The 22,320-nt window shown below is 45.7% G+C and overlaps 1 protein-coding gene across 4 annotated transcripts in view; it reads left to right on the plus strand.

Moving 5' to 3' along the window:
- Nucleotides 1-3,345: 3,345 nt before the first annotated feature.
- DGKH (diacylglycerol kinase eta) overlaps nt 3,346-22,320 on the plus strand; it is a 293,480-nt gene continuing 274,505 nt past the window's right edge. For 2 of the 4 annotated variants that reach the window (XM_070409014.1, XM_070409015.1), the window contains exons 1-2: nt 3,346-3,475; nt 11,155-11,358. In XM_070409014.1, the coding sequence (XP_070265115.1) occupies nt 3,416-3,475; nt 11,155-11,358 (264 nt within the window). In that variant the 5' untranslated portion in view covers nt 3,346-3,415. The remainder of the gene's footprint in view (nt 3,476-11,154; nt 11,359-22,320) is intronic. The other 2 variants (XM_070409012.1, XM_070409013.1) reach the window with 1 other exon arrangement.

Consider the following 22,320-nt stretch of genomic DNA (forward strand, 5'->3'; position numbering starts at 1 on the left):
AATCTGATTTTCTACAGCCATAAATATAGTAATAAAATTTTATTACATATTAATACATTTACTGCACAGAAACTGCATCAGAAACTGTACTGAGAATTAGGAAAATGGAGGCAAATCAGTTATATTTATCATCAGAGAGATTATATGTAAAAATTAGTTTAATAGCCTGGCTGGTTTGCTCAGTGGTTAGAGCGTTGGCCTATGCACTGAAGGGCCTGGGTTGCTGGCTCGATCCCCAGGTGGGGATGTGCAGGAGGCAGCCTATCAATGATTCTCTCTCATCATTGATGTTTCTATCTTTCTCTCTCCCTCTCCCTTCCTCTCTGAAATCAATAAAAACATATTTTAAAAAATCTATAATAATAAAAGTGTAATATGCAAATCGACCGAATGACCAAACAGCAGAACGACCGTCTGGACGACCATCTGAACGACCACGCTATGACACACATTGGTGCCAGGCGAACCTAGCTGGGTGTGATGCAATTGGTCAGGAGGGCCCGGCCATCCCCCTACCATCACCCCACAGAGGGAGGCCCAGACGATGTGGTGCTGCGGTGGGTGGGCGGGGCCTCCCTCTGCTGGACAATCAATCACGGAGCCCCTTGATCAACTGCCTCACAGAGAGAGGCCCAGGCCACCCAGCTGGCAGCCACAGAGGGAGGCCCAGGCCACCAGGCAGGCAGCGCTATGGCAGATGGGCGGGGCGTCTCTCTTCGGGGTGATTGATCTGGGGGGCCCGCATTTGACCCGATCGCCCTACAGAAGGAGGCCCAGACCACTGGCCAGCGATGCTGTGGTGGGTGTGCAGGGCCAGCCAGAGATTGTCCTGCAGAAGGAGGCCCAGGCCAGCCAAGTGATTGCACCCCACAGCTGTCGCCCGTAGAAGGAGGTGACCGGTGGCGGGGGAGGTGGGGGTTGCACTGCACAGATGGCAAGCAGAGGCATCCGGGGGAAGGAAAGCCCCGATAGGAGGCCCGAATCGCTGGCCAGGCCTAGGGACCCTACCCGCGCACAAATTTCGTGCACTGGGCCTCTAGTAGTTTAATAAAGTCTTCTAAGGCATTATGGTGGGGAGAGGGTACATTTAGTCTAGAAAGAGTGGCCAGTTCTAACCTGCAGCAGGTTCAAAAGATTTTATCAGGAAGGTGACTCTCAGGCTGAATTTTGAAAGATGAGTAGGTGTTTGGACAGGCTGGAGTAAGAGAAAGGGCATCCCATGAGAGGGCACAGAATAAAAGTGGCTTGATAGGGAGCTATCAGGACTTCATCCTACAGGCAATGGGGAGCCATTTGAAGGATTATCGAGGGAATGACTCCCTAGGTTTTGTACTTGTATTCTAGAAGTTCAAAATGTAAGAGATGGCAGGGGTAGAGGTGTCCCTAGCTTAGAGGCAGTGAGACTAATAAGGAAAATAATACAATGTTTCAGGGGTTTGAAACAAAGGACCTGAAACCAGGAAAAGCCGTGAAATGGGGGGAAGGAGATAGAAACATGTGGAGTGAGGGAGAAGGAGCCGGGGACAATTTTCAGATTTCTCCGTTGGGTGTCTGGGGGGATTGTGGAGACATTTTACTGAGAGAATGAGACTAGAGAGAGAAGCCAACTGGCAGGAAAGTTAACTTCTGTTTCAGTTAACTTTCTGAGGTTAAGGCCCCTGGGACGTCTGGGTAGAAATTTCTGGAAAGAAGTTGCCTTTCCAGAACTGGAGATCTGGGATAAGAATGGGAATTTATGAGTTAGCACATGGTTGGTAGTTGAAGTCATGGGTGGACTGGATAGGCCAGGCAGCATTAGAAACAGATCAAGGGCAGACTATTTGGGCACTCCAACAGGGAGGGGCGGCAAAAGGGGCTGAGGAAGAAATGGTTAGAGGACTTGGAGACTGATTTGTCACAGGAGCCAATGGAAGGGATAATTTCAAGGATAAAAGTCTGGTCCCCAATGGCAAATGCTGCAGATAGGATAAGTAAGAAGAGAATTGAAAAAAAACCACACACACACAAAAAACCAAAACCAAAAAAAACCACAAACTCCAAACCCAATGGTTTAGAACATTTTCAAAGCCACAGATGACCTTTGTCAGGGTCTCCTGTGTAATAGTTGCCGCAGAAGTTGGGTTGCAGGAAAGAATGAAAGGCAGATTAAGAAGTGGATGTGAGATTAATAACAGGAGTTCATCTCCCAAAGAGCTTGGATGTGAGGAGGTGAGGACTGTGGAGGCAGACTGGATTCAACTGTTTTCTATTTATTTTTAAAATGTGATTAATTTTTGACATGATTAGGGGCCATGGGAAGGTAATGACAGAAAGGGCCTTGAAAGTCCAGGAGAGGAAATAACCTGTGAAAGCCCATCTTGGACAGGAATAGATGCAAACAGACTCAGATACCAGAAAGATGATCGAAAAAGCTATTGTAACGCTTTCAAAGGCTGGGGGAAGGTGACTTCCACGTATTGAGCATTACACTGCGAGCCAGCCCCTTGCCCTCGCCTGAAGGCACTGCTCGAATTGGAAGGCAGATCGACTCCTTAGCGGGTTTTCTTTTCAGGAAACCGTTAATGATGCAAAACGAATTCAAAGAAGCTCAAGCTTAACCCCACTTGCAGAAAGGAACCGATCTGCAATATTTTTAACCGCACAATGAATACACCGGCCCTGGCGCAGTTGGCTCGGGAGCGGCCCTGAGTGCATTTTCTCTCTTGCTCTGTTCAAGTCGGGTACTGTCCAGTGTGATTTCGTCCGAGCCTCAGCGCCCGGAGGCGAGGAGGTGCCTGTCGCGTGGGCAGCCGGCGTTTGGAGTTGGCGGCCGCCGGGAGCGGGAGAGGGGAAGAGGGGCGCTGAGGCTCTGGCGGGGCTCGCGACCACCGCCGCTCCAGTCGCCAGCACGCCGACCGGCCCAGCCCGGGCTTTCCCGCCGCCTGCTCCCGGGGGAGGCCTCCCGTGGGCGCCCGGTGTCCGTGACCACCGGCGGCCGCTTTCGCTTCTGTGCCTTATAAGGCCTGACAGGGGGGTCACGTGCGTCCCGGGCGGCCCGCCGGGAGGAGGGGGCGGCAGGGGAAGGGGCGGGAAGCGGGGAGGAAAAGGGGAGGGAGCGGGGGGCGGAGGAAGGAGCGAGGGGCGGATTCTGCGGCCGTGGGAGGTGGCGGCGGCGGCGGCCGCGGCAGGGAGCGGATCGCGCGGAGCTGGATCGAGGAGGTGGAGGAGGAAGGGACCGGCGCGGGGGTGGGAGAGCGCAGCGCGGCGGAAGCCGGAGACGGCGGGAGGGCCGGTGGCTGGCCCCCGGCGGGAGCCGGGGCGGCGGCGGCGGCGGCGGCAGCAGCGGCCGAGAAGACTGCGGCGAGGGAAGCGCATCCAGCGTCCCCGGCGGCCGGGTTCTGCGCGCTCGGGCGGCCGGCGGGCGCGGGCCGGCGCGATGGAGCCGCAGCACGTGCGCCCCGCGCCCGGCGCCTGCAGCCCGGCCTGCGAGGAACCGGTGGGTACCGCGCCCGCGCCCACCCTCTTCCACTTCTACGCTGCCCTCCCCCCTCCCCTCCCGGGCCGGGTTCCGTTCAGGAAATGGCCCGGGATGAGGTCCCCAGCTGCTTCCCAGCCGGGGCAGCGCTTCCTCCGCTGCTGGGGCTCCTCCTCGCGCGCCGCCCGGAGCGCCTTTGTCCCGCCAGCCGCGGCTCTTCCCGAGGGGCCGCCGGCTACCCGCTGACGACGGCCCTGGGAGGACCGTTTCCGCGCTTCGCCGATTTCTCAACTTCGAAAGTTGGTTTTAGAGCGTCGTGGGCTGGGAGGAGGAGAGCAGAAGCCCAGGCTCTGGGATCAGCGTGTGGGGCGCGGAGCCTGGTCTCCGCTACCGAGACCGCGCCCTGGCCGTCACCTGGGCGCGCAGGTTCCCGGGGACGGGCGCTCGGGGAGGCTGCTCGCAGCTGGCAGCCCGGAACCACGCCTCCGACTCCTGTGCGCCGCTAATGCCCCGGGCTTTGCTAGAGTTCAAGGGTTTTGTCAGGGATGAAGTGGGCAGCTAACCTCGATTTCTCTGCACATGCAACGCGGAGGTTGGGTAATGTTAGGGACCGAGAGTAGTAGTGTGTGCGTGTTCTCTGTGCTAGGGTGGATAAGGAGGAGGAGACGGGGGCGGCTTTGGAGTTCTTCCCTCTAACTCCTTCAACTTCCTTCTTTCTTCTAACTGAGACAGAACCACCTCACAACCCTCCAGGGATTCTCTCCCGAAATTCCCGGCTCACTCAGAGCTCTGTAAACCTCCGTGGGCTGCGTTTATCCTGGCATCGGATTTTGCCTCTCCATGCCCTGCTTACTCCGTCTTAGTTGAAATTCCTGGACCTCTTTGAAAAGCCTCGTCCAAAATTTCTGGCCTCACCCGTGTTGTTTTCAGCAACGTGTTCAAGTTGCTCTTTTCCCAGGGACTCCCCGTGTCTGCTCCGGCTGGCCCCCTACCTGCTGAGAGCGTCTAGGTCAGGTGCCAGGCTTGGTTCTCCTTTTTCTTTGCGAATATGTACACTCACTCCCTGCTCCTTTGTCCCGAGTACGATTCTCTGCCTCCTGTTTTCCGACCTTTCATAAGTGTCCTTGGACTCTGATCCTTCTGTATCTGCAGCTGTCTTTGCTTTTGTACATTTGAACATGTTGTTAGGCTGCCCATCTGCTCAAATTCTATTGTGATTATCACTGGAGATCAAATTATTCTTGAAATTAAACATACAATGTAGTTTTGAAGTTTTAGTCAAAGATCACTAAGAACTAAACTCAGGGACTGACCTGTTTTTGTTACTTGTTTATTTTTAAACTTTCCTATATGATGTCCTTTTTGAACCTGGATATTTTAAGCCATCACCAATTACAATGAAAGATACCCAGTTGTATTTATTTTACTTTAGGGTGCTGATGCCAGAACTATTTTTGTGTCTAGAATTTTACAGAGAAACTTTTTTTGTTAGTTTTACATCTCAAAATGACAAACATGTAATGCTCATATATTAGCTTTTAAAACTCGAGCCCTAACACAAATGTGTGAGTGAATTGTGACACTTTATCCAGATTGCAGGACTCTCCTTAAAAGTTAGATTTATTTTCTTTAAACGCTGAAGGCCTTTTATTTATTCAACAGATATTTTATCCAACACCTACTATGTTCCAGGACTGTTGGATGTAGCAGTTAACAACATGGACACAAATCCTTAAATCCTCAGAGTATACATCTTAACTAAACAGTGTCTGTTTCATATGTGTTAATGGTTTACATCAGGGGTGGGGAATCTTTTTTCTGCCAAGGGCCATTTGGATATTTATAACTTCATTCTCCGACCATACAAAATGATCAACCTAAAGACTATGTTGCTATTTAAAAAAGCTCCTAGATGTATTGAATTTTGAGTCCCACTGCGGTTGGCTTGGCAGGACCAGACCAAATGACGTTCCCCACCCCTGGTTTATATTCAGGCCAGAAAGCACCTGCAGAGATCTCAGGTATGTGGCATAAAAATGATACTTTTGACAAAGTGGTTTTATTTGAAACTGTGGCCATTCATCTATGATTACTAAGTCTAAGAACTAATAAAGGGAATTCTCATTTAATGTGTTAAAAAAATAAATTATCCAAACTATTGAAAAGCGACATATATAAGAAAAAAGGAGGGATAAATTTTGGGGGGGGGGGGAAAGAGTAGAGTATTTAAATGTTAATTATTTCAGTCATTTCGAGCTAAGAAGAAACATCAGTTTAATTTAAATATGTTTTGAAGGAATACAAAATTGATCAAAATTAGGTATTCCTGAACTTTCCTTGAACTTTGAAAGGGTAAATCAATGTTTCTTAAGAATCTAATCAAAGCCATGGACTCTGTTTTACCCCAAAATGTTCCTATGCAACATACATGTAAAATTTTAAATAAAACTTTAGGGGAATCACAGATTTCCTGAAGCCCAATCTGTGAACCCTCAAAAACCTTAGGTTAAAAATAATTTACTTTGACTTGGACCCATTTCACAGTTATTTTAAAATCAGAGGCCCGGTGCATGACATTTGTGCACTGGTGTGTGTGTATGTGTGTGTGTGTGTGTGTGTGTGTGTTGGGGGGGGGTCCCTCAACCCAGCCTGCACCCTCTCACAGTCCGGGACCCCTTGGGGCAGTGATGGCGAACCTTTTGAGCTCAGCGTGTCAGCATTTTGAAAAACCCTAACTTAACTCTGGTGCCGTGTCACATATAGAAATTTTTTGATATTTGCAACCATAGTAAAACAAAGATTTATATTTTTGATATTTATTTTATATATTTAAATGCCATTTAACAAAGAAAAATCAACCAAAAAATGAGTTCGCGTGTCACCTCTGACGCGCGTATCATAGGTTCGTCGCCATCACTGCCTTGGGGGATGTCCAACTGCTGGCTTACGCCTGTTCCTTACTGCTTGGCTCGCTGCTCCTTAGTGCTGCCACGGAGGCGGGAGAGACTCCCACCACTGCTGCTGCACTCACCAGCCTAGAGCCCGGCTTCTGGCTGAGCAGTGCTCCCCCTGTGGGAGTGCACTGACCACCAGGGGGCAGCTCCTGCGTTGAGTGTCTGCCCCCTAGTGGTCAGTGCGTGACATAGCGAATGACTGGTCAGTTGATTTGCATATTAGGGTTTTATTATGTAGGATTTGCTTTTAGAATTCAAATATAGTTACCTTTAATTCTTTATTATAAAAGTATATGCATTTATGCTTATGAAAAACATACAAACAGGCAATGTTTCACATTACATAGATCCTGTTGCATTATCCCATATTGCATATAATAGCATACATGTAAGGATTTACTGTCATTTTTTTGATGGAATCTGAAACGTTATGATTCTACATGGAACCATTCACAGAAGAGTAAATAACCTTGGGAATTGATGCTGAGTGATAGTAAAGAAAACATCACTTCTTGTGTGAAATGTATCTATGACTGGAGCTGTGAGGCAGATGTAGGACTTCTACATGACATTTTTGTATTTGAGGGTGAAATTTATTTAGTTAAGTGAGGGCATGTAAATAAACTGCTAGCCACATCATTACTCCAGCTTGGACGTTAGGCCTAAAAGAAATGTTAGCATTCAGGTATCTGTATATTTTCTTTAATACTAGCTTCAGAATGTAACCAAGTCAGTGGAAATAGCAGTATTACCTAAATTTCTGATCAATTAAAAAATATTTTGGTGACGGGAATAGGTAGGTAGGAAGTAGTTAGCTGAACAACCCTTACTCAAAAAATAGGCAAAAGTTAAAAAGTGTGGGGGTATTTGCAAAGTAGTTCTTAGACAATGGAGTGATACTAGGATATATTTACCAAAATTTGTTTTTATTTCCAAATGACTTTTATATTTAGTTTCATGGGCTCTGATGAAACTATTCAGAACTAACAGAACATTAGGAGGGAAGAGTTTCAAAGGAAAAAGGGCCAAAATTTAAATGAGCGGTTATAAGTATATGTATGCATTAGATCTAGATGAAGAAAGGATTTTACCTAAGGTGCAGGTTGACCATATGTATGTGCAGTTGATGTCACAATTAATTTCAATCTTTTTTATTCAGGTAATAACTAAGGCAACTTTTATTAAAGTTTTGAATGTTAAATTCTAAATATGTAACAGATAGCATATTACAGAAGTAGTTCTGAAGTTTGGATGAAAGCAGGCCTATACTTGTGCAACCTGCAGTGTTCTCTGCTTGATTCCCATTGGTTAGGAGTCGGAGTCTTAAAACATGACTGTTTTTCAAGTGCCTACATGGGTTTTTCAAGACATAAATGTAGACTTCTACATGTTTATGATATAATATTTAAGGTAAAGCCATAAAACTTGCAGGATTTAAAAATCCCAAATATATTTTAAACCTCTTTTGTTATAAGTAGTGACCAATAATATAATTCAAAATATTTATAAATTATAATATGCTAATATTCATAAATTGGTATGGGCATGAGAATTGGCTGTTTCTTATATATATTCAGTATAATAGCTTTGTTTTTTAAAAATGGGGCAGGAAGCCTTATCAATAGAAACCTAATTTAGTGGTAGTTTTATTCCCATTTTATCCTGAATGCAGCATCTACATGGCTTATGTCCAAATTTTTAATAGTGTTTTTGTGATATGTTATGTTCCAGAGATTTCAAAGTAGCAATTATAAAAGAAATATGTGAGACACATCTAAGAAATTGCTTGAAAATCTGAAAACACTAAGGAAAAAAGTCAAAGAAGTCTTGTAAATCAAAGAAATAATGTAATATACCACATATATGAAATTTATTCAGTTGCCATTTTGAGCTATATTAAAATGGTTGAAAATATTGCGCTCTTAACATTGCTGTTATATTTTAAGGGAAGTGGAGTGCATTGCAGATAAACAATATACAAATTGAATATTTATTCTGGAAACTTCTAATTTACAAATAAGATCTGAGAAGCTGCTAGTGGGTCAGGTACCTTAAATTAGGGATTACTTGAAACATTCTCTTCAGTAGAAATGATGGAAGAAAAGAGGTTTTTTCATAAGATGCCTTTTGTGGAAATGAAGTGACATTCCATCCTATACAGAAGTATCACTCAGCATTCTATGTGCTGGGGAAATTGTAGAGCAGGGATCATTTATTGGCTTGAGCAGGCAAAGGCTGGCTGTGCTTTCAAAGTCACAACCAAGTTTTAGAACTTGTTATAAGAGTTTTTGAAGGGCAGGGATAACTGAGGCTACATTTTCATGAAGTTATGAATACCTTTACTTTGAGGTATTAATTATCCAGCTCTTGCACTTGAAACTATTTAAAAAAATTTTTTATATAGATTTTAGAGAGGAAGGGAGAGGGAGAGAAAGGGATAGAAACATCAATGATGAGAGGGAATCATTGATCGGCTGCCTCCTGCACAGCCCACACTGGGGATGGAGCCCACAACCCTGGCATGTGCCCTGACTGGGAACCGACCCCCTGGTTCATAGGCCGATGTTCAACCACTGAGCCACACCGGCCCGGCTTAAAACTACAAGTATCTTTACGCTATTACTATTTGAATCAGTGAGAAATGTATTCAGTTTTCTTCTTAAGATCACAGAATGAATAGGCATGGGCCTTAAACAATTGCCTTTCAGTTTAATCATTTTCTCTCTGGCTGGATTCTGGAAAAATGTTACTATATAAAACTTGAAAGCTTAAAGTATGACTAGAAACATTAATAGACTAACTTTTGTTATATAGTGTGGTAAAGTGAATAGAACATTAGAATAGTAATCATATGATTTTTGACCTTGGTCCCAGCTTATGATCTTGGGCCTCAATTTCTTTACATTAAAAGAGGTTTGAACTAGGTTTATTCTTTCAAAAGACCATTTACTAGGTGTTCTTGTCTGCATTGCAGAATCATTGGACTTGGCAGTGAGCAAACAGCTAGGTTGGGATAAAGGCCATTATTTTGATTAGTTATTTTTCTCTTAAAGAATTCCGTTCACAGTAATGTTCTTTTCGATACAGAATTACATATTTACCTTCATAAGGGCTCGAAGTTTATTTTGCCCAACTCCTTCCCGGACTAAAGAGGACAATTGAAGCGGAAGAGGTAGCCTTTATCAATTAGTATTACATGTCAGCAATCTCCTGCCTTTGAAGATTCAAACAAACCAGCACATATTAAAGTTTAATGAATTTCATCTATAATGTGTATAAACAGTATTGGGATAGCACATTATTTCTTAAAAACGAGAACTGTTAGTTTTTTGACACAGCAATCAAAGTATTGAAAGTAGTATTACAACTAAAAAAACCCCAATAGATTCTTAGTTTGGACTACCATTAAAGGTTATATCAACTGAAAAAATAGGTCATGTCAACTGAAAAAATACAAATGGGTACTGAAGGCCCATGAACACCTTAGATTGATTTTACTGAAGTGTTAAGGGATTCCAGTCTGGCAGGGACCCTTTTTTTCCCCCCGGACTTTAAAATTTAGCTAACACCAATTTGGAATTTTCTGTGGATGACAAGAGGAATCTGTAGTTTTTGTATTTTCTCTCCCAAGAACTGCCAGCCTCCCACACCTGCACCGGTTCTTTGAAGCTGTGCGTGCACGGCCCACCCTCAAGGCTGCTATTCCCTCGTGTGCGCTCCAAAGGAGTTTTGAGCGGTGGCTGCAGCCTGTTGATCCCATTTCCTCCTGCACTGGTTCGGGTTAGGGAGTGGCTCTCCCAGGACTTCCACTGTTTTTGTGCTCGGGCACCGGTATGCACAGGGCTCCAGTGCATTGTTTTCTAATAGGCAGGCGCGGGTAGCGCTTCAGCTTAGACCTTTATTTTACATTCTTTCGTCTTGGGCTGCGTGTACTCTCTTGTTTCTGCGCGCTCTCCACGTCCTTCCCAGTTTCCTGTTAGCTAAAGGGATCGCTCTTTCGGAACGAGAAGTTCTCAGGGCCGAGTGGAACCTCCCGGAAAATGCTCTTCTCTTCCGTGTGCACCGGCTGGGAGTGGGGGTGGGCCAGCAACTGAAAGGGAGGACCCGGGCCCCAGGCAGCGGCGGCAGAGGTGTGGTTCCTTGGAGAAAGGCTGAGGGGTGGCGAGGCAGACCCGGGGCAGCGTCCATGCATCCGGGGGCGGAGGGAACTTCTATTCAGCGCCAACTGTGCGCAGAGGCCCAAGTCTCTCTGGGGAGATCTGAGCCCAGGAGGTGGTAGGGTGCACCCAGGGGGGCCGGGAGGAATCGAGATTCCCTTTCTACTCCAGGGGCCATTCTTGCTCCTGCAGCCCGTGAACCGGAGGAAGGAGCATCGCCACTGCCAGGCATTGGGGGTTGGCTGCTGAGGTTTCCAGTCCTCGCGGCGCTCGCGTCCCTCCTGGAGACTCCAGCCCCAGGGGAGGCGGGAGGTGTCCGGTTCCCGCTGTCACTCCCAGCCTCTCTTCCCGAGCTGCTCGCCTTCTGGGTCCGGACCCCTGTCCATCCCGAGGCGAGGTGGCCCGGGCGGGCCGCAGCCGGTGGGGGAGCCTGGCGGCCCTGCCGGGAGGGCACCTGGCCCCGCGGACCCTCCTCGCGCGACCGGTGGGGGCGGAAGATGGCGGCGGCCGGGCGCGGGACCCCGGCGGCGGGGAGCCCACCCACTGACCGCCGCCGCCGCCCCTGCCGGGCGGTGCTGTGTCCCCGCAGGAGTCCGAGAGGATGGCCGGGACCGGCGGCCAGCACCACCCTCCGGGGGCCGCGGGCGGCACGGCTGCCGGGCCCAGCGCCGTGGTCACCCCCGCTGCTGCCTCGGCGGGGCCCGGAGAGGATTCGTCCGACAGCGAAGCGGAGCAAGAGGGTCCTCAGAAACTGATCCGCAAAGTGTCCACCTCGGGGCAGCTCCGGACCAAGGTGAGGCGGGGCGCGCCGGGCGGGAGTGGAGGAGAGGTGCCTGGGGCGCCGGGAGCGCCGGGCGACCCGGAGCGTGGGGAGCCGAGGGGGCGGGGCGGGGGGCGGGGCCTTGGCGCAGCTGGAAGGGATTCCTGGGCTGGGCTCCTTTGCCGGAGGTGGGCTGCTCGGAGATCTGGGGGCAGAGGTGCAGGAGATGCAAGCTTCGCCTGGCGGAGGCGTGGGAAAAAGCAGAGGCGCTGTTGACAGTTTCCACCAGGGAACTTGAAAGAAATGTTTTCTTGGTTGTCCTCCCTGCCTAGCAAAGGTTTGGTAGAGTGTGTGTGTTGCTCAGTGAGAGGAATGCAGGCTGAGGAGCCAGGGCTGCAGGGCCCCGCCACCTTTCCTGACAGGCTCTGAGAGGGAGGTGTGCAGGTGACCTCAACAGGCCCTTTGCCTTCTGCTGCGGTTTGGAAGGCCGGCGACACCACTAGTAAACGATGCAGACCGTTATCCGCACCCTGCTAGGCGCATACAGCTGCAGGCCAGGTTTTCTCCTAGTTTCCTGCTAAGTGCATAGTTCAAATTTTACCAACATACCATATGGTTATTTTTAACAATGAAGAGTAAGCTCTTTGTATTATATGGAGATTAGCATGTTGTTACTCTTGTTATGTAGCAGGTACTATACTATTGATCTGTGAGAGATCAAGGTTGAGAGCTTTAATTTGATGGTGAACATATACATAGCAAATGCATATGACTCAATGATTATTTATATACTAGTGACCCGGGGCATGGATTCGTGCACATTGAAAAGAAATTAATTAGAAGGTGGCTGGCTGGGCGGGACTGGGCAAGAGGGCTGGACATGCCCTGGAGCCAACCTCCCGTGGTCCCTCCCTGGTGTCCAGGCGCACCTGGGGTGGTGCAGAGGCTCGAAGGGCATCTGTAGAGTGAGTGGGGTCCCTCCGGCAGGAGGGGTCCCTCGGCCTGGCCTGCAGGGATCGTCTGAAACCATCTCTCCAACATCCCCCCAGGGGTCCTGGAGTGTGAGAGGGCACTCTGCAAAGTTGTTGTGGAACACAAATGCAAATGTGCAGTAAACCAGATTCGGGGCGACAGTACTCCAGCAACAACATAACCCGCAGTCGAAGGTGGAATCCCACAGCCCCGTGAGGAATTGGTCTCCCTTCTCTCTGTTTTCGGGGTGCATCACCCGAGAACTGGTGCCAAGTCACTACAGCTCATCAGCTCCTGCATTGAGCATCTGTCCCCTGGTGGTCAGTGCATGTCATAGTGACCGGGCAGAGGGACACTTAGCATATTAGCCTTTTATATATATGCTAGAGGCCCAGTGCATGAATTTGTGCATGGGTGGGGTCCCTCAGCCTTGCCAGCAATCGGGCTGATTTGGGTTAGCTGGGGGGGAGGGGGGCGCGGGAGGTTGGCTGGCCATGGGAGGTTGGCTGCCCCCTGGTGGTCAGTGCGCATCATAGCGACCGGTCATTCTGTTGACTGATCATAATAGTCACTTAGGCTTTTATATATATAGGTATATAGATTCTAATATATATAGATTCTAATTTTCATTATAGTTTAAAAACCATCACATGGAAAGTTTGTTATCAGTGGGAAATTTTAATGAGAAATTTGAAAAATGAACTAATAAAATTATTGGATCTGTGTTCTTTAAAAATAAATTTGCAAAAGTTAATTTATTCTGTATTTTTATGAAAATTTGTTTTCTAAGGTCAGTAAAGCCCTATATGAAAATGTAACTTTTATTATATGCTTATGGACTAATGTTTTATTAGCCTGCCTCCTTTTTTTCTAAAATGACTAAATGTAAGCACACACACAACTGTTAACATGGCAGTTAATAAAAAGTAAAGGATTGCTTTAGTCATTTTTTAAGAGCACATTTTGTAATTCCTTTTAATAGTGATATTTGAATTTTATATCATTGGTGATAAATTAAGAATGTGGGGTTTAATATGTTTTTAGAAGATTAAAGCTAAACAAGATAGGAACTTTCCTAAGAGCACCTTTAACATTTGAAATTTTAATTTTTAAAAAAAGTTCATAAAACTGTTAATAATGGGCAAAATGGCAAGTTTTAAAAAAATAGTATATTTTGTATATTTATATAAAATGGTTAAAATTCCTTGCATATTTATATCAAGGTTATCCAGTAAATTTATACAGTTTGAAAGAAACTTTAGAGATGGCTCTAATTTGAATTGAGTAAAGTCAAACAACAAATTTATTGAAGTACCACTAAAATTTTCATATTTCACAAACTCATAGTAATAACTAAGATTGCCTTATTTAAGTTCGATATTTATGGTTTGGGGTAAAGCATGTTTATTGGAACTAAGTAAATTAAAAAAGCACATTTATTGTTAGTTTTTCATTTAATTTTCTGATCAAAATATTGAGCACATGCATTTTGTTGTGAATATAGATGATTAGTGATCATTAAATGAAATGCTCTTTAAATATCCCAAGATGTATGTAATTTCAGAAATTCTGAATTTTATTCTAGCTGAACATGAACGTGAAGGAGGTTTTGTTTGATTAACATATAAGTTAATCAGCATTTTCACATACAAACACCTGAGATCAGGGCCTAAAACTGCTCAGGCCAGTGAGCCTCAGCCTCCCTGCCTTCCCCATTCCCCATTCCCCATTCCCCAATCCAGACTGTTGATATACGCCACAAATCTCATCAGTTACATTTCTTTAGCACATATACTGATTCTCAGGGAAGTGAGTGAGGGCAGTGAGGGAATTCATAGAATGAGAACTGCTAAATTTAATATTGGTTCCCAGTCTTTAATTATGATCCAGATAATAGTTAAGGGAAAAGGTCTTTAGAAAAAGACAGACATTAGGTTGATCCCCTTTGCAGATATAGAAGATTGGGAGATCCTGGAGGAGAAGAGGTCCAGGATTCGCCCAAGGCCTAATGGTTTTTAAGACAGTGTAGCAATTTTTGCCAACATCCTGAACATGGACCAAAGGACCACCAGGTCTGACAGGTTGTGATTACTCGTCGCATTTTTGACCCTGGTTCAGTAGCAGCCTGGGATGGTGTGTGTGGTACATGTACACATGCCTACACACATATACACAGGCTTATATATGTTTGCATATATGTGCTCTTTATAAAGCATTTATGTATAGATGTACAGAGGGCCTACAGCAGAGTGAATTACAGGTAGAGATAAAAAATTATTAAATGAGTGACTGTACATATTGTATACTTACATATAATGCTTTATATATATATGGATATTATTGTTAAAACATAGTACTTATCTGAGTTGCCATTAAGATCCTTAGAGTCATAAAGCTATTTGGTATCTAGTTTGGATTTGGAGTAAGAAAAGGCCACTAACTTTAGGTAATTACCTTATTAGAAGTGTTTTTCTGTTGTAAATACTTGTTAATGTTTTAAATAATTTGAACGTCAGTAAAGAAACAGTATAATGTGGCATTTGAAAAGTGTCCAGACTTTTCTTAATTGAAAAAGTAATTCATGTATATAAGATGACATTCAAACAGTGGGAGAGGTTATTTGATGGCGGGAGGATACCCAGTGAAAAGTAGTCTCCTTCTCACCCCAGAACTTCTAGCCTCCATCTCCGAGGGCATTGTTTTGGTGTGCTTCTAGAAAATTTTTATGTACATACCCATCTTTCTTTTAAAACTACTCATGGGAGCATTTGATACACATGCTGTGTCTTGTTTGTTTGAAGGTATAATGTAGAGATCATTTCTTTTTAAAAAAATATATTTTTATTGATTTCACAGAGCAAGAAAGAGGGAGAGAAAGATGGAAAAATCAGTGATGAGAGAATCATTTCTTTTTAATGAGTATTAAAGTATATACTTTAATATATACTTTTTTTAATATATAAGTATTCCATTATATTAGGTTGAACTAAGTGCAGTTACTATTTCAGTAGGCCAAAAATGGTCAACGGTCAATCAAGTAGAACGGTGATTGATGGGAGGTGTCTGTCAAAAGGTACAAACTTTCAGTTATTAGATGAGTAAGTTCTGGGGATCTAATGTACAGCAATAGTGATTATAGTTAATATTACTGTATTGTGTACTTGAAATTGGCTAAGAGAATAGATCTTAAGCATCCTCACACACACAAAAAGGTAACTAGGTAAGGTAATGGATGTGTTAATTAATGTAATTTTGGTAATATTTCACAATGTATATGTCTATCAAATTATCACATTGTATACTTTAAGGATATACAATTTCATTTATCACTTGTATCTCAATAAAGCTGGGAAAACTGGTTGAAAATGGGAAACTTCATATGGTTCAACCTAATATGGTATATCATCATTTAATTAACCAGTTAGTTCTCCATGGAAAGAAATAGGGGTTATTTTAGGACAACACTAATCTTAGGGTTGTTTTTTTTCACAGTGCATATGATGACTTTTTAAGCAATGAATTAAGACTGGCATGCTTTTTAAAGTTCTATTTTTTATTTTTTTAATCCTCACTCGAGAATATTTTTCCCATTGTTTTTTTTTAGAGGGCATAGAAGGGAGGGGGGAGGAAGAGTAGGGAAGGAGAGATAGAAACATTAATGTGAGGGAGACACATTGATTAGTTGCCTCCTGCACCTGCCCCGACCATGGCTGGGGATCAACCTACAACCCAGGTATGTGCCCTTGACCCAGAATTGAACCTGAGATCCCTTGGTCCATAGGGCAGACAGGCATGCTTTTAAAATTAGTTTGGTTTAATAAAACCCTCATGTACTTTTTTAAAAAAAATTACCTTTATTATGGAAAGTACTACAGATGTCCCTTTTGTTTGTTTGTGTGTTTTTATTATTGACCCTTCTCCCACCCCACCCCCACCCCTCTTTGGCTTATGTACTTTCTAGTACTCTCCTTACATCTCCATATTATATATTTCTTCATTTTCCACTTTTTCCCTGGTTTCTTTGTCTTAGATGTCCTTTCTACTATTATCTTTCTCTGTTTCTCATTTGATTCCTTCCTCTATATCAGTTTAGTGGAATTTAGTAATCTCATCTAGGTACCCAGGTGCTAAACACCAGATCATTTTATGTCTGCCCCTGCTTCCCCAAAGGGAAAAAAAATAACTTATATACAAAAGTGGAAATAGTGCTGATGTGGGGAAGCCAAAGGGAGCTGTAACCTGTCTTTCTCTCTCTCTCTCTTTACTCTTGGTTGTTATTCCTAAAGTCTTAATCTTGTCCTGGAGGTGGTTGATTTTACATTCTGATTTATGATTGTAGAGAATTTCACAGGTATTTCCTGAGAATGAGACATTCTGAAACAACGTTAATACAAACTCAGACCAGCTTGATTTTGAACATGAATGTGAAGGAGGTTTTATTTGCTTTTGTTCACCTATGAATACTGTAGCCTTTCCTCTTGCAGGGAATGGCTGGAGGAACCTTGGTCGGGTTTATGGACTAGGACTAGAGGCCCGGTGCACAAAATTTGTGCACTGGCGGGGGGGGGGGGGGGGAAGGGTGTGTCCCTCAGCCCGGCCTGCGCCCATTTGCAGTCCAGGACCCCTTGGGGGATATCCACCTGTTGACTTAGGCCCACTCCCCGGGGGATCAGGCTTAAGCTTGCAGTCATACATCCTTCTGGCAGCCAGGGAGTCCTTGGGGGACGTCCGACTAAAGGCTTAGGTCCCCAAGGGTTGGGCCTAAACTGTTAGTTGGACATTCTCAGTGCTGCCACAGAGGTGGGAGAAGCTCCTGCCACCATCACTGCACTGGCCAGCCATGAGCCAGCTTCTGGCTGAGTGGCACTACTCCTCAGTCTGACCTAAACCCTAGAGATTAGTACTTCATTTTACAACTTTTTCTCGGTTTATAGGCAGCAGCAAACTCAGACCACACAGTCGGGTGTGCAAGAAATGTTGCTTTCTTTATTGTTTAGTAACCAAACCTAACTTCAACTTCAGCCCCCATTCTGCCAAGTGAAAAAACAAAAACAAAATATTATTTAACTTAGGTTCCCCACCCCCTTCTCTAGAGTTGTACTTCCATGTCAGACAGTTTATATCTCAGGCAGAGGTGCCAAAGAACTGAGCAGGGTCAAGAACATCTGGACCTCAGTCTTCTGTCTGGACTGGCCCCCAACCAGTGCCCTTGACCCTCACCTCAGAGCTCAAGTCCATGCTGATCCCTGGTATATTCTTCTCATCTGGGCCTTGAGGCCTCTTGAGTCCAATTTGCTCTCTCCCTCCCTCCCTGCCACCTTCTCTCTCTCACACAAAGAGCTATTGGGTTTTCTGGGGTGAGGTCCTCTGACACCTCCTCAGCCCCGTTACATGGACACCATCTTGGTGCCTTGGTCACAGCCACAAAGCTGTGTGGCTTCTCTCAGACCCTCCGTCTCCTGCTGCCTTAGAGAGTGACTCAGTGGGAGGGGAGGGTCACAGTCCTTTTTACATGGCCACCAACAAACACTCAGTGTTCCTTCCCTCTAGTTCTCCTTCTCCTCCTCACCCCAGTCCAGGCACGTCTACGTGCAGGGCAGGGGAGGGTGGGAGGCAGGCGTGTCTCTGACCCAGCACACAGGCTTCCAGATCCACTGCTCCTCGCTCTGGACCTCGACACCCAGAACCTGCCCCCTCTCAGTTGCAGGTCTTTGCCCGCAGTGGTCAAGTCTGTTTAGAGCAGTGGTTCTCAACCTTGGCTGCACATTAGAATCACCTGGGAATCTTTTTAAAATCCTGATTTCTGGGCCTCATCCTCTGGAAATTCTGTTTCTTTGTTATGGGGTGGGGCCACAACATTAGTAACAAAGAAACAGAATTTCCGGAGGATGAGGCCCAGAAATCAGGATTTTGAAAAGATTCCCAGGTGATTCTAATGTGCAGCCAAGGTTGAGAACCACTGGTTTAGAGGCTTGAAGTCAAGAAGTGCCTCTTTGTTCTCTGCTTTCTGGAGGCGGTCAGTGTGGAACATTCCTGCCTGGACTGGGGAGGGGTCTCTGGGTGTTAAGAATACCAGGAGGGGGAGCACAGACTCCTCCTAGAGCTCTGAGAGGGGAAAGGCAGCACCCCCTCACCTCTAACCCCAGGACGTTTCTTTAGAAGCAGAAGCCTCATCCTGTGCAGGGGCCTGTGCTGGCTGCCTCAGTTTCTCAGAGACAACGAATTTGATGAACGTCTTTTCCCCACTGCAGTAGCTGCTTCATTTGTTCGTTCTCGCATTTTTCATTAGCTGCTAAATCGCCCCTGTGGCTGCAAACCTGTTGTGCCTGACTCAGCCAGTGGGGAGCTATGGGAGCTGTGCAGGGACAGGGGAAGGGGGAGGGGAGCCCGGCCTGCAGAGAGGGTCAGTGGTGCCTGCCCGGCTGTCTCAGAGGATGTGGCTTAGGTTAGGTCCTGTCCTTTGGCGACTTTAGGAGGGGAGGCTGTGTCCTCCGCTCCCCACTTTGACTCAGGGGTGGAAGTTCTTGCTTTGTGGCCTCATAACTCAGTGGATCATAGTGGGATGCGGCAGGCAGGCAGCTTCTGCGGCTGCACACAGGCACGGGCTGGTGGCTTCTGCAGCCGCACACGGGCGCAGGCCTGCAACCCGAGACCAGATTAGGTCACAGGCGGTGGCAGGCGGCTTTTGTGGCTGTACACAGGAGTGAGCAGGCGGCTTCTGTGGATGTACATGCTGTGGGCAGGCGGCTTCAGAGGCTGCACACGGGCTCAGGCTGTCGGCTTCTGCTGCCGCACATGGGCGGGCAGGCGGCTTCTGGGGGGTCAGGGTTGCTGCCTGGCCTGCACCCCGGCCCTCCCGCACTCCGATCGCCATAGTGATCTTGGGCCGCAGGCCAGCCGCCAGCCCTGGGAGTTTGGGGTTGCCCCCTGGCCTATGCCCTGGCCCTCCCGCACTCCGATCGCCATGGTGATCTCGGGGCGCAGGCCAGCCGCCAGTCCCGGGAGTTTGGGGTTGCCCCCTGGCCTGCTCCCCGGCCCTCCCGCACTCTGATCGCAGGGCGCAGGCGAGCCGGCAACCCTGGCCCCTGGGGCATCTGGGGTTTCGGCCTGACTTGTGCCCCGGCCCTCCTGCCCTCCGATCTCGGGGCGCAGGCCCTCCCGCCCTCCTATCGCCATGGCGATCGCTGGGCGCAGGCCAGCCGGCAACCCCAACTGGCTTTCTGATGGTGATCACCGGCTGAAGGCGGTCTTTGCCCACCCCCCAGCTCTTGCCTGCCGCCTGGGTTGCCGATCACCATTCTTCAGTCCTTCCCCTTTCGCCTCCCAGCATTGCTGCTACATATGCAAATTAACCGCCATCTTTGTTGGTGGTTAACCGCCATCTTGGCTGGCAGTTAATTTGCATATCGCCCTGATTAGCCAATGGGAAGGGTAGCGGCTGTACGGCTAATTACCATGTTTCTCTTTTATTAGATAGGATTATTCACCCTTCATAAGCTAAATATAAACAAACTAGAGGCCCGGTGCATGAAAATTCATGCACTTGGGAGAGTCCCTTAGCCCGTTAATGAGTCATGAGTTCACAACCAGCATTTGAAACAGAAACAGTATAGATTAGAAAGTATTATTTAAAACGTTAACCCACAGTTCTGGGTGGAATCATTGGAATGGGTAATGATCCCAATAGGATGAGAAAGCAAGACTTGGCTAAAAGATGGTTAAGAAATGGAAATAAAGTAATAGTGAAAGGTTTATTGTTCAGAAACTCAGTATGATGTGAGAGGAAAGTAGGAACGTTTACATTTTGATAGGTGATGAGCTTGAAGATATCTTGAAAAATAAGAAAAACATTCATCTAGGGCAGAAGTTGGCTAACTTTTTCTATGGAGGCCACATAGTAAATATTTGTAACTTTGTTGGCCATAAAGTCTTTACCAAATCTACTCAGCTCTATAGTTGTATTGTAATAGCAAACATAGACTGTACTTCAGTAAGTAAGTGGGGCTGTATTCCAATAAAACTTTAAGGACACTGAAATTTGAATTTATAACATTTTCATGGGTTAAGAAATATTCTTTTTTTTTTTTAAAGCCATTTACATATGTAAAAACCTTCTTAGCTTGTGGCCTTACAAAATTAGGTGTCAGAAGGATATGGCCCATAGGTTTGGCTTATGGGAGGCAGTTTGCTGACCCCTATTCTAGATGATGGGAAATTGGATTTGCAAAGCACTGTGGAGTTAAGGTGCTGCTGAATACAATCAACATTTAAGAGACCAAATAAAGCTAGATTTCAATCCATTTAAAAATCTCATCTTTGTAGAACATTTTATTTTTAGCTTGGTTTGCGTCTTTGCTTCCATTTTAATGTGCACTAAATATAGACTGGAAACTTTGAGTCTTGGTACAGTAATATATGGTATACCAGCTTTCTTTCCATTTTGATTTCCAGTTAAATATGATATCCTATTATTAAAGATAAGAGACATTATAAATAATTTATTAAACCTTTACATATAACTTAAGATGCATTATTTGAAAGTATCTAAATTTAGAAAGCTTTCACTTAGTTTCAGGTTGCATGTTTGCTATTGTGGTGGAGTTGATGAAAGGTTATATGAAACTATGAAACTACTATTGTAAACGACTCCGGGCTCCTTTCTGTTTCCAGGGGACAGTGTTTCACTCATATTGGATTTGTTAGGCTTTACTTACTCAGGAAATGTGTTTATAAGCAAAGGTTTTAATTAAAGAGAGTTTGTTTTATGTCTAAAAATAGACCTTTAAAAAAGACCATAACATGTTAGAACATTACATTTTCCCTTGGCAAATTTGTTTCGTCTTGTTGCATACCCAGTATTTTTCACTGTGAATTTTTGTTACTTGAATATACATTTGTATTTTTGATTTGGGTAACTGGCTTAACATTATCAGTAACCATTATTGATAATAGCCTTAATTTCACTGCTTTATGAGATGTAGTTTCAATGTACATTGTTTCTATTTTAGATCGCTGCTTACTTTTTCAAGTGATTTTTGTTGTGAAGATAACAAAATGACTGTTAGGCTCTTGTTTTATACCACTGAAATAAGATCAACTTTATATGTTAATCTTAGCTGGAATCTCTATTCTTCCAATTGTGCTGTTTGAATACTAGGACATTTTCAAACCACTAGAATATAATCCTATAGAATAAAAACCTAATATGCAAATCGACCAAATGGCAGAACGACCGGGTGCTATGATGCTCACTGACCACCAGGGGGCAGATGTTCAATCCAGGAACTGCCCCCTGGTGGTCAGTGCGCTCCCCCAGGGGGCGTGCTGCTCAGTCAGAAGCGGGGCTCAAAGCTGGTGAGTGCAGCAGCAGTGGCGGGAGCCTATCCTGCCTCCAAGGCAGCGCTAAGGAGTAGCGAGCAGAGCCGTAAGGAGCAGGTGGGTGGTAAGGAGCAAGGGCTTCCAGCCTGGGCTGAGGGACCCCCCTCCCACAAGTGCACACATTTTTGTGCATCGGGCCTCTAGTTCAGTATAATAAATCTTTTTTATATAAGCTTGAAGCATTTATGTCAGAAATTTAAAAATACCTTTCTACTTAGATTATATTGCTTACACAGCAGTTTTATATACATGATCTCATCTAACAGTGGCGTGAATTTATCTGAATTTTACAAATGATAGCAACTGCAACTGAGTTTGACTATCTGCTGAGTAAATGGCAGGGCTGGAACTGAAAAGCAGGACTTCTAACTACTGTACTGTTATCCCTTGGCACAGTGGATGCAGTGGATGGGTTCCAAATGCCTTCTTTTAGTAGTCCCATGGGCTCCCTGTATTTTCAAACTTTACATCTACAGTGTACAAGTATAGATGTGTGCAGGCAGTCTCTCACTTCTCTTTGTCTCTCCCCTCCCCACCTCCCTTAAATTCATTCCCCTTCTCCTCTCCCTTCCCTTTCTCCTCCTTCCTGCCCTGCCTTTTATTAATTTTTTAAATCTGTGAGCATGTCTCTCACCAGTGTTGTAG

Source organism: Myotis yumanensis, unplaced genomic scaffold (assembly GCF_028538775.1).
Source record: "Myotis yumanensis isolate MYYU_CA2020_CCGP unplaced genomic scaffold, mMyoYum1.0.hap1 SCAF_3, whole genome shotgun sequence".
NCBI classification, from domain to species: domain Eukaryota; kingdom Metazoa; phylum Chordata; class Mammalia; order Chiroptera; family Vespertilionidae; genus Myotis; species Myotis yumanensis.